At 38.2% G+C, this 13,297-nt stretch overlaps 1 protein-coding gene across 1 annotated transcript in view; it reads left to right on the top strand.

The window, feature by feature from the left end:
- LOC306882120 (leucine-rich PPR motif-containing protein, mitochondrial-like) overlaps nt 1–13,297 on the top strand; it is a 51,914-nt gene that overhangs the window by 16,864 nt on the left and 21,753 nt on the right. Inside the window, exons 15-23 of the mRNA XM_079436600.1 lie at nt 237–264; nt 356–413; nt 1,369–1,475; nt 2,142–2,219; nt 2,599–2,661; nt 2,742–2,855; nt 3,169–3,299; nt 3,855–3,940; nt 10,062–10,269. Of these exons, the coding sequence (XP_079292726.1) occupies nt 237–264; nt 356–413; nt 1,369–1,475; nt 2,142–2,219; nt 2,599–2,661; nt 2,742–2,855; nt 3,169–3,299; nt 3,855–3,940; nt 10,062–10,269 (873 nt within the window). The remainder of the gene's footprint in view (nt 1–236; nt 265–355; nt 414–1,368; nt 1,476–2,141; nt 2,220–2,598; nt 2,662–2,741; nt 2,856–3,168; nt 3,300–3,854; nt 3,941–10,061; nt 10,270–13,297) is intronic.

Below are 13,297 nucleotides of genomic sequence, written 5' to 3'. Positions count from 1 at the left end.
GGTGACTGGAAAATCATGAAAAGAAATCATGGAGATTCATTGGTCAAAAAGTGTGAGGACATTGCTATATGTTCTGACCGGTCAAATGAAACCCAGTCACACCAAATATGTACTTGATCTTGAAATCACTCTCTGACAGATGATCAGCCAAAATATTTAGTTTGAAAGTTGCACTAGAAATGTTTTTGTTTGTGTCTGTGTGAGAGTCACCTCTGATCCTCTACTGCCCCCTACAGGTTTCACAGTGTGGAGCTTATGGCAAAGGTAAGCATGAAACCAAGTGATTTTAAGAAAGATTGTGAAAAACAAATGCAAAGAACTTTAGTTAAAGTGACCCCTTCATCTGCTGTTACAGATTACAGAGCTTCTCTATAAAGACCCTCGGTTCAATAGTGCTGACCCTGAAACTTCAGGTAAGTTGTTTTTTTAACACTCTGTATTTGCCTGGTCATGTTTCTGTATTTAACATTTATTTAAAACGAAAATTGGTGGAAAAGGGGGGAATTTTTTAACCCCCCTCCCTTCTCTTTTGAACTTTTCAGTTGATTTAAATGCTCCTGCAGTATGACAAATTCATTCAAAGTACAATATTTCAGTCTTTCAGTTAATGTCATAAAAATGTTGTTAAAAATAGGTTTTAATAAAACTGTAGTATGCCATACTAAACTATTTTTTATGCTGCTTTATCACTTTTTTTCTTTTCTTTATTCTCTTGTTTAATTTACATAATGTCCATGATGATCTTAGCTGGTAGCCAATATAATATCAGCCTCTTGTGCTGTTGGAAAACATTGCACTAGTAAATCTCAATGCATATATGTCCTCTGAGCTGGTTTCACTGACAGTATCGTGTGTGTACACTGAGGTCTGTAGGACCACTGGCAGTGATGAAGTGTATCCTGACAGCCGTACTTTGCATTAAGTGTGTGTCTGATGCAGTCTGAATAGTAGCCGTGCGCATGTTTATGTGAGTGCTGTCTGCTTGCTGACTCTGCGCTGAGTTAACAGAGCTTCTGCGAGTGTTTGTCGTCTCGCTGCACTGGAGCTGGACTCTGCGCTGGTGTCCGAGCAGGTGGGAGCGATGGAGACGGTCTCTCTGTCTCATCCCATCACCATGCACAACACAAATGTGTGCGTGAGGCTGTCAGCTGCCAGCCACTTGTTAAAACAGACTTCAGTCAAGTCTGCAGCAAACTGCTTGTGTCAGCAAAACACACACACACACACACGGTTTAAGAGCTTATTTGCTGGATTGCAGTATTTTTGTTGTTCTGGTCCTACAGAAGCTCCCTTTGTGTATTTATATGACTATTAATGTATTTATAGAAAGCAGAAAGTGTCATATTGGTGGTTCTCTCCTTTTTGCAGAAAATGTGGCCTACTTCCTTTACAACCTGATTGATTCCATGAACGAGACAGAGGTGCACTCCAAAGAAGAGCAGATTAGGGAGTACTTCGGCCTGCTTAAGAACATGGTACGTTGGCAAACACTCAACTCAAGCATAGTGTCGTGAACCGTTCGGTATGCCTGTTAAATCGAATCTGTCTAGGACCCCAGCAGATAGACATTCACAATGCCTTATGATCAGATAAAAACATGTACACTGTCGTTCAAAATTTGGGATCAATAAATTGTTTCAGCAAGTATGCATTAAATGTGAGTGACAGTGAAAACTTATGCAATAAAAAAATTGTTTTACATAAATGCTGTTCTTTTTGAATCTGGAGAAAAAATATATTACAGTTCACAACAATATTTTAGAAAAAAACAAGCATTTTAGAAAGATTTCTGAAGGATCGTGTGACAGTGAAGAAGACGGAGTAATGGCTGCTGAAAATTCTGCTTTTTTCCAACACAGGAATGACACAATAGTGTCACAATAGTAATGTTTTACTGTATTTTTGATCAAATGGCTGTATGCATAGCTATTGTAGTATGCAGAGCTTTTAGCTATACAAAATAAAAGCTACTTAACACAAAGAACAAGAAATGTTTAATTCAGCATCTACAGTTTTATCTACAACATTATTCAAAATGCATTAGTATAAAGAATAACATATAAGCACTGAAGCAAAGCTAAAGATCATTTGTTAAATTGTTAGCTCAGTAGTTATGATGTTAATAATTTCTCTTCTTTCAGAATATCAGCATCTCGCCAAACATCTTCAGAGGAATCAGGAACATTCTGGAGTCCTACCAAGTTCCAGAACTTGTCAAGGTATTTTATAAATAGTGTCGTTTGCAAAGACATGTATTCGTTTCTATACTTGGATATATGAATTTGACACCATTCACACATCTTTCAGCCATGAATTATACCAAAATTCAACATTAGAGGTGTGCTAGTACTTTTCTAAGTGAAAAGACTTCTTTTTTTTTTTTTGCATGGCAGACAATAAAATAGCCACAAAAACCACATTGTGCATTAATTAGCATTAGCTAATTAATTAATTGCATAGCAGCACCCTGGCATCACAGAGATTTTTGCATAGCAAACACCACTAAATATTTTCTTCAAAAACAAATCTGTTATTAATCATTTTATTCACATCTGTTATTGTACAGCTAATAGAGCAGGTCTTATATTTTTCTTTCAGGATGTCCTTGCTCTTGTGGATAAAAAGGACAATGGGTTGGAGACTGATGCAACACTGCTTAGAGTACGTATCTGTATGTATATATTTTTTAACCAAACGTTCTGAGCTGAGCTGTCAGTCAGATAAACTCATGTTTTTGTTAGGGTTTGGAGGGGAAACTTTCATTCCTGGAGAAGACCCTGACAGAGCTGAAAGCTGAGGGCAAGTCAGCCAGTTCCACCCTCAAAAAAGTAATCGCTGTCCTGTGTGCAGAGGAGGTGAGGTCTATTATTCTCATAAATACCCATCAGTATATTTAGTGTTCTGGACACTGATTACTATTTTTATAGACATTTATAGTGGTCAACTGATTTGATTGAACCAATTATGCACCTTATTTTGAACGCATGGGTGGGTTCGGACATTAACTTGAATGTGCAAGACAAGTTCAGTCTCCAGTTATTTTAGCTGTACAACATTATAATATGTGGTGGATGTTGGTCTGTCACTAGTCATCATTCAAAACCTTTCATCAGTATTTGTGTATACATGTTTGCAGTTTGTTTTCCATAACTTTATATCTCTCGTTAGAAATTGGAGCGAGCTCTGGAGCTTAAAACTCAGTATGAAGCAGATATGACTCCTGCCGCATATGCCATGCTCATCAACTTGTGCTGCCGCCATGACAATGCTGAGGAAGCCCTCAAGCTAAAGATGGAATTGTAAGTTAGACGTACACATTATCACCGTCATACAAACTTCCTTGTTCATTAATTACTCAGCCTCATATCATTCCACAATTGTAGCACCTTTCCTTGTAACCCAAGGACATTTTTGATGAACATTCAGGAAATGGAGCATTCAAGCTTCAAAAAGGATGCAAAAGCAACATAAGTAGTCCATACCACTAAGTTCCACATCTTCTGATAGCAACATCTCTTCTCTGATGATGTGTGCAATATTAAAAAATAAAGATTGTAATTTCCTTTTCATGCCGACAGTCCTATACGAGTCGTTTGAACCGCTTTTGTGGTGCTTATTGTTTATTTACTTTAAAGTGGCTTGGATATTTGTAAAAAAACAAAACAAAAAAAGCACCTTTTTCTTTCACAAATGAAGTCAATTCAGAAGGATTTGTAACAACATGAGGGGGTGAGCAAATAATGACAGTTTAATTCTCAAGTGAAGTATCCCTTTGAATCTGAAACATTCGCAGCAAAAAGAATGTGACTTAAATTCATTTGTCAATGTGTGTTTACTGTTCTTTGGCGTTTCAGTGCTCGCAAGGACTCTGAGGTAGCGCTGGATGCTCAGAAGTATGTGGCCTTGGTCCGAGTGCTATCCAAACATGGCAAGCTGGAAGGTTAGTGGTCGCGTCTGTACCCGTGTGAAAGCATCAGGGCCTGTTGAAATAATTACAGATGTCCTCTTATTTTCACCATCCCGGATTAATGAAATAATTAAGTTTAGTTTGTCACAAATAATGTGGGCTGTCACATTAGGTGTGCCTTGCCTCACTTTTTAAACCACTTAGGACGTTAAGGTACCAATGAGCATTTTGTATTACTTATCACGGCGCTATCAAAAGCTTGCTTAATTAGTTTCTTAAATGTGGCGTTCAGCGTAAGCGGGCGTGCAAGCACGTCTACGTGTGAGAGTAAGGTCCGAGACACCTGTCTATCCGCATAGGGACATTAATCAGCCATTATCTGAATTCCACGGTGGATTTCTCCATGCTCATGTAAGACGCAATTACAATAAAAGTGTTTCCTCTTTGCTTTGTGCACACAGTGATGGTGAAAATACACGCTCCGTCTCTCTTTTCACGATGTGTGTCACTCTTTGGCTGCCCCCTCCTTCTCGCTCGGACTCATACTGTCACCGAGCGAGGGAAAATTACAGGACCGGCTGCACTTTAACAGAATTACCGAAATCCGTCCTGATACTAATGGCATATCATGTCGGGGAAAGTGCTTGAGTATTTCACGTACACACGCACATTTGCATGTGAATTCAGGCGAAAGTGTGTGATGAGGGAAGTGTGTGTGTATGTATATGTGTGTCCATCAGAGCGAGCCGGTGGCCATTAGCCTGCAGGTGAGCGCTTGGAGCTTGTCATTCACATTAACACACCTCAGCGCCCCAGCCTGCCCGCATCACCGCCACAACCCGATCCGCTTGAAGATCATGACTCGTGGCACCTTAGCGCACCGGCTGGCCTGGCTTTTAATGGCCTTGTTTTTGTTTGAAACCCTTTCCTCGCCTCTTGTTCCTTCCTCCTTCATTTTTTTCCACTTGTTTCCTTACATTTGTTACGGAGTTCGTAAAACGCAGTTGCCGGTTCACAGGCTGGCAGAAGGCCGTGGAATGAGCTGGAGGACTAATGGGCTGTGTGATATTTGTTTACCTCAGTGTGTGTGGTATCAGACAGTGGGCCGGGATGCTTCGCTGCTAGCCATCCATTCGGGCCCATTTACCACCAGCAGCTGATTGGGTGTGATTAGTGGTTCTGTCAGAAGAGAAGAATTTGAGCTGTCTGCCGTCACAGAGCTTTCTCATATGGCTGAAGTTCAGCTCGGTTGCTGTTTGTGGTCCAGTGATGTGTGAACCGTGCTCCGTATGACCAGAGAGTGGTCTGACGGGCTTCATTTGGGACTCAGAAGTTTGTCTTGCTCAATTTTTATACCGTTTATTTGGATGTATTCTAAAACATATGCACCTTCCTGACTTCTAAACTGGCGAAAGTGACTCAGTGACTACAATGGCAGCGGCTTCATATAAAGGCTGCTCACTCACCTTATAAAATGAGGTAAACTCAACACTGTTGTATGGATTCAAATAAAGTACAACAGTGACTGATTACTTTTTCAGATGAAATCTCATCTTAAACTCTTTGATAAACACTAATTTAAGTCTTAAACCATGCAGCTGTGACATTGAATCACCACATTACACCAGTTCTAAACTAAAAATGTAATGTGTAACGTTACTTAAATGCTTTTATACTTAAATGTGGGGCTGTTGAAATTGCAAGTACTCCATTCTTAAAAAAAAAATTTGTCCATGTAGATTAGCCGTCAAAATGCTGCTGTACACAAACAGTTATCATTTACATTTATGGACCGTCTCAAACTCCATATTTGCATATTGCTGATTTTGGGTTTATAAGTTTAATCTTGGAACAATGTGCACCATTCTATCAGATTTACAAGGTAAATCATTTATAAACATACGCCAACACAGGAGAATATATCATTATCATTCTAAATATGCTAACTGTTCATGGTAACTTCAAAATAAAAGTTAAAATTCTCGCTCTGTTTGCATGTTTTGATTCCACATGTTCTTGTTCAAGAAATGACACTGTAGCATTTCTATCATAAAGAAGTGGCCAAATACTGAAGATTAATTGGACATTTGAATGAAACATTTAGTCAATATTAAACAAGGATTAGATTGCGCTGTAAAGTGTAAAAACAATCGTCAGGCCGTTGGCGCCCAGGCATTTGATACAATGCGTAATGTACTTAGGTTATGATTATATTGTTTTATTCCATTATGTAACTTAACTGTTTTGTTAAATAAAACCATATTATTGCTTGCTTTTAATAATTTATTTGAACCGATTATTACTGTCTCGTTGCTATTATATGTGTATTTTAAGTCATTTTAAAGTCTATTGTTTGCTTAGGTCTATTTTTATTACCACAAAAAATTATCAGACGACTCTATTAATTGTCAGAATAATCAATGATTAATCATCAGAATAATCGACGATTACTCGACTGTCAAAATAATTGTTAGTGACAGGCCTACTTAAATGAACTTCCATTTACAAAATTAGATATTTTTTTTATTAAGTTAATTCATGTATTTATTTAGTTAAAATAAATCAAAATTATAATAGTTTAATAGATTACTAGTTTCTAATAGATACATTTGTTTACATGCTTAGATTCTGGAAGTGAACAGTCACTGCTTTGAAGTAGATCTTGCTTCAGGATTATAGGTAATTTTTCTTCAGGAAATCAGTGTTTAATTGTTTTTTTTTTTTTTTTTTTTTTTGTAATAAAGTTGTAATGAGCCTTGCTTATGACCGACTCGTATATATCGCTTAACCTCTGTGTTTATGGTAGGTCTGTCTAGGAAATTTTATTTTGAAGGCAAAGGTTGATTTCTCTATAGAGAAAATGAATAGGAGATCCAAGCAAGTGTTTTTTTTATTGCCAAGTACTTGAGGAGAGCACTTAAAGGTACATTAAAGCAAATGCGTCCCCGTTTTGCATGACTTTTATCCAGCTTTAGCACATAGCCTCCTTTTATTTGGCTGAAATGTTGTATTACATTAGTGTGTTCTGTACAATGCTTGCAAAGCTCTGGGCTTTAAGAAAAGTACATGGTTGAGAGCGACGGCCCAAGAATCAAGAGGTTGTTAGTTCTAATCCCCTCGTGGGTATCGCTGTCACGACGCCCTCCGGCGATCCACTTTAACCTCCATTGCTTCAGTTCTTATCCAGCTGTTAACACATAACATGTGGCACTTTTTAGACAAGAGCGCTTCTTAAATGACAAGCCTCTATTTAAATGGGCTGACTGCTGGGATCTTGATAAAACAATCCTCAAAAATTAAAAAAGCAGTAAAGGATGAGATCTGTGCCCGAATAACAGCGTGACTGAGTAGATAAGTGAACAGAGCTTTATCATACAAAAGCAGCCTCTTAAAAACTCAGCATGACCCTGCTGAACCTCCTGTTCCTTGCTTCACTGTTCCTTTTGGCTCATCACTTTTCCTGACAGTACGGAGCGCTGCACTGGATTTGCATAACAACAGGATAAAAATTGCAGGGTGATGAAGTGACAGATTGGAATTTGTGGGCTAAAACAAGCTGGCTGTCTCTGTTTGAGTGTATGTGCGTGTGTGTGTGGAGACTGAAGTGAACTGTGTTACTGTAGGTCGGCCTGCATTGTATATTTCCATATGCATACCTTTACTCTCCATACTTGAGGTCCTAGTTATTGTCAAAACACTGTAGGAATACTCGTTGGGTAAAGGTGAGGGATTTTTTTTCTACTGAAATTCACAGTTTAAGATGCAACTGTAAGTGGGCATTTGTAGGTTGATTTCCATCTGTACAGTATCTGTGGCTTCGTAGGATTTGTTGCCAAGACTGCATTTAATAGATCAAAAATACAGTACTAGTGTGAAATATTACAATTAATTTTTTTTTTTTTTTAATAAGTTATTCCTGTAATGCAAAGCTGAAGTTTCAGCAGTCTTTACTCTAGTCTTAAGTGTCACAGGATCCACAGAAATCAATCCAATGTGAAACTCACTTGAAGAGGTTAGTATAATTTTGCCAGAAAAAGTTTTAGAATTTTTAATCATATGTTAATGTAATATAACTTGTTTGTTTGTTTGCTGGGTTTTATTGTATTTGTTATACTTATATATTTTTTAATTGTTTTTGCCATGAAAATAGCCTAAAATGCTGACATGGCATTAAATAAAAATATACTACTAAATCCAATATGATGATTTGATTTATTATTAGGAGTGTTGAAAACAGTTGTGCTGCTTAATGGTGTGAGGCGATGATTAATAGGAAGTCTTTTGATTATTAGATAAACACAGTATTTATTTGAAATATAAATATTTTGTAATATGTGACCCTGGACCACAAAACCAGTCTTAAGTCGCTGGGGTATATTTGTAGCAATAGCCCAAAATACATTGCATGGGTCAAAATTATTGATTTTTCTTTTATGCCAAAAATCATTAGGATATTAAGTAAAGATCATGATCCATGAAGATATTTAGTAAATTTCTAACCGTTAATATATCAAAACTTCATTTTTGATTAGTAATATGCATTGCGAAGAACTTCATTTGGACAACTTTATAGAGCGATTATCTCAATATTTAGATTTTTTTGCACCCTCAGATTCCAGATTTTCAAATAGTTGTATCTCGGCCAAATAATTATTGTCAGATCCTAACAAGCCATACATCAAGCTTATTTATTCAGCTTTCAGTTTCAGATGAGATATAAATCTCAATTTCAATCATTATTTTTAATTTAAAATGTTCTGCATATTAATTTTATTAACTGCTTTTCACTTCAGTGATATTTTAGTGGCATTTTTGTGCCCATATTTTCTTGGGAAAGTTGACAGTTCTATGTTGACAGTTCATACAAACAAAAACTTAATGTTCAAATTAAACTTTGATATAATTCATACTTTCCAGGGAATGCATAAATACGGTTGTGCAATCAAAACATTGCTTTTTAAGTTTACTGACACAGCAATTGCTCAACTGATAAAGTTTTGGATGGGACTGTTTATCAGCCAATGGCAAGTGTTCAAGAAATGGTCAATTTTGCAATTCGCTAATGGCATGAAAACTATCACTTTATCTACTTTATCTAAGTACTATGAAGAAATGGAGATGAACAGCAATACTGCTGTGAGTCATGGGAATTTGGGAGTTTGCCTGACTGCCTGTGGCCAGCTCTGACTCCCACATGCACACAGCTGTGATGATGATATCCTCATTCTCTCTCTCTGTGTCACTCTCTCTTGGTTCTAGATGATTAGTATCGCCAGTGCAAACGGGCCCTATCGGTATCAGCCCATTAGCTAGCCTCTAAACAGCGCGTAAACACATCTTAATTATCTGGCTTGGTGACAGAGCAGCTGTGGAGGTGGACCCTCTCCCCTCTGCCAGATGGGAGCATCGCCCAGTAAAAAGCCTCCATTACGGTAGCAAAGCTGCAGCGTATCCACGACCAGAGCCCGCCGAGTTCACGCCGGGCACTCGCCGCACACCTATAATTTCCCGGCATGCTTTCGCAGGGAACCGTGAAAAAAAAGCCTACTATTGTGGGGGCCTCCGTAATTGTAGTCTCGTTTAGAAATGCAAGTAGTAATTAGCGGCGAATTGGCATTATACGGAAGCATTTGCATCCCCGCTGGGTGTAAAATGTTGTTTTAATAGCGGTTTGTTTTCCCCACATGAAATTATCTAAGGGGGCTTTTATCACCTCTTCCCCTCTCTCGCTCTCTCTCTCGCACACTCTTGTCTGGCGCTGGCCCATAAGGGGACGGCTAAGCGCACAGATATACAAATAATCTCCACAAGTCTGTGGAATAGTCAATGAGACGGTTAAACCTTTGTATCGACTAGCGATTTATGAAACTGCGCCCTGAGTACCAAGTAGCCACTATATAAATTTGTTGTGTACCATGTAACTAGTTGCACATAGAGGATTCAAGCATTAATTTGTAAAAATTTCAATCTTTTATAATTGTCAACCCACTCCAAAAAATTGTTGAATTAAAAAAAAAAATCTACATCAAGACACTGAATTTTAAGTAGTAAGTCAGTGTTGGATAACTGGTCAAAATGTATGACCTCTGCTAGGCAGGCCATCACTGATATTTTGCCTAATCTATCTTTCTCTCTTTTTGATGATGTCATACAGAGGCGATAGACATGCTGAAGGAGATGAAGGAGAAGGATGTGCAGTTAAGGGACAGCACAATCGGTTTGCTCACCCTCACGATGAACACAGCTGCGATGAAGGGAGATGCCAACACTATTCAACGCCTCCAGGAGACAATATTCACTTTAGGCCTGGCCAAACCATCCAGTAACCTCTGCGCACCCCTCATCTCTTGCTTTCTGGAGAGGTGAGTTGGTAAAACTTTGGAAACTTGCCAGACTTTGTGCTGTTCCTGTCTGTGTGTAGCACCTACAGCTCTGCACACCCCTCTGAAGGATCCCAGCATTAGAACAGAATGCCTGACATTATATTTTTAACAGTGTTGCTGTTTAACGCTAATTTTTTTTGGCATGTTTAGCCTTTATTTGGATAGGACATTTCATTGACAGGAAGCGAAGTGGGAAAGAGAGAGGGGGCGGGATCGGGAAAGGTCCACGAGCCAGGACTCCAACTCGGGACACTATATGTCGGTGCACTGCCACGAGGCTATTGGCGGCAACAACAATGTTGCTGCTTAACCCTCCTGTTGCATTTGGGTCAGTTTTGAAGTAGAAGGGGTGCATCAACTGAAACGTCTTTTGTTACACGTTACATCTACTTGCTGAAGTAATAAAAGTGAGTTATGCATAATTACAAGCAACTGCCCAGAGCACTCAAAGGCAACATAAAATAGTGTAGCCAAAATTTCAGAAATCCCCAAAATGTAAAGTTTTAGTATAGAAAAACATCAATAATGTGTCAAGATGATCATTTATTGGATTAACAAAACTGATGTCGTAATAACATGGTAATAACACAAATTTAGAAAACATTCAAGTCTTTGCATATAGTTGCAAACTTATTAATCAGATACAATAAGTTTTTAAATAGAAATTTAATTGATAAATGTTTTAAATACTGACGTTCCACCGGGTCAAAACTGACCCGGGAAGGTAAAAGGCATATGTAGATTTTGAATCTATTGGGAAGGTTAAATTTAACCTTAACAGTTTGTGCAGCATATTCAAGTGCAGATTGTTTTGTAAACCTGTCACAATGTAATGCAGACTTAACAAAGAGTCTGTTATCGAAAAAAATGGTGCTACACTACTATTTTTAACCTGTAAATAAGTGTTGTAATTCATTTCCCATGCAAAGAGGTAACTTAAACAGAAGCCATCAGGAAAGAATGCCAGACAGAGGGTGGAAAGTGATTGTGTACAGTATTAATGCCAAGTTCTGTCATGAAACTCTAGATGGCGCCGGCTGATGGATCCTTAATGCAAACTGATTATATTTACAGCGTCAAACTACTTGGCGCAAGCTGACTGGTTTAAGGTTCAATGAGCTTTACTGCTCTACATTTAAATGGCTGGTTAGCATCCACTAGAACATTTCGCTGTGCACTTTCAGAGTTAAGGCCATTGCACACTGAGTCCGAAATTTTCGTATGCGTTTTTCCATTTTTTTTCATATTCGTCATCCTTTCTTCTCAAAATGCTTGTTACGGATGCGAAAACGTAGAAAATCATAGCTGATCAGATTTTTTTTATAACTGATGAAAGTTTCGGAGGCATTGTGTAAACATGATTGACACAACATGAGATCGTATTTATTTTTTTAATGTGTGAAAACGTCAGACACCGTGTGCAATGGCCTTTACTCTGAAACCCTCCACCTCCCCAGCTCCACCTGTATAGATCTGCTATGGGTTATTTTGTATGCTATTTGTGCAGCAGCATACTCACAGCACCGTATCAGCGTATGTATTGGAGGTTTCTGTACTTGATTTGCAGCAGCCATAATCTACAACAGCTGCAGCAATTCAGCAGCGTAGCAGATATTTTCCTCCTTCCGAGAGTTGTCATGACAGAACTTAACTATAATTTTTTGGTGCAAGAAACCTTGACTAGCATTATAAAGGGATCTCAGCCATAAAAAGAAAAAAATATGGTTGACCCCAACAAGTAGTGAGTTGTGGAAACAACATGAATATAATTTGAAAACAAACATTAATAACAATGTCAGATTGTAAAGGGCAGAGCTCCACTCCTCCCTAAGCTTGTCGTTTCACTGTTCATTTCATATAATCTGTCATTACCTTATAGCAAAATGCAGCATGGTGGGAAAAGGAATTAACTTCCACAAGTTTGGCCCCTCTTTCCCGCCTCCCCATCCGTTCAGGTCTATTTGTAAGAGCGGCTTTTAAGCAGATCAACTAATTTGCATGTTAATTATGCACCCTGTGCTAATTACTGGATTTGCCTGGGCCATGCGGTGCACTGCGTAAGTGCCTTTCCCCCTCCCCGCTGTGGGATATTGAGGTTGGCAATACACCTTCACTGATAGCGCTAGTCAACACACACATACAGGCTTTCTGGGTGCCCCACCGAGACTGTTTGTTTTTCTGTCACTCGAGTGCCACAACCACACTGGCACGTCCACACTTTAATTGCTGCCTTGTGCGCGATAAGGTTTCCAATTTAGCTCAGGTTCATTAAGGAGCAGATACGGAGAGATCAGAGCGACTCTCAGCAGAGACTCTGATAAACTGTGAATGTTTACATCACACATACACACACACACACACACATACATACAGTGACTGGCAGCCACACATTCCAGTGGGGGAGAGCTGTCTCAGAGCTTACAGCAGACAGGCCTGCTTGGATACAGCCTCCGTTAGGAACTCTGTTGTACTTGTCTGATTTGTCTATGATATACTGTAGTCATATTTAAATAAAAGATACACAGAGTATCTTGAGAATCTTTATATAATGACCAAAATATTAGTCAAAGACAGAAAGGAGAAAGGATGATGACTGAGTTGAAGCCCAGGCCCAAATGAAATCTTTTTTTTTTATTTTTTTTTTTTTATTGCAGTTATTTAATTTTATGTTTAAAGCAGATTTTTAGGAAAAAAATTATATCAGTTTTATTCAATTTCATTCATGCTTGTGAAGCGGGAAGTGCTTGAATTCTACAGAATGGATGTAAACATGGTGAAATGTGTCCACTCTGTGTCCATTGGTAGCTGAAAGCGAAATTTAGTGAAAGTGAAATTAGCTAAAATAAAGTTAACATGCATTTTATTTATTCTTAAAAATTTAATTGGCTTTTATTATTATTGTCAGTTTTCATTTTAGTTTTAGTAGTTTTATGTGCTTTTGTCATGTATTTAATCATTTTATTTATTTGTTTGTTTAAAGGGGTGGTTGATTGCGATTTTAACTTTT

Source organism: Barbus barbus (genome assembly GCF_936440315.1).
Source record: "Barbus barbus genome assembly, chromosome: 16".
Classification (NCBI taxonomy): Eukaryota; Metazoa; Chordata; class Actinopteri; order Cypriniformes; family Cyprinidae; genus Barbus; species Barbus barbus.
The sequence above is the reverse complement of the archived record's forward strand: the minus strand, read 5'-3'. Positions and strand labels throughout refer to the sequence as shown.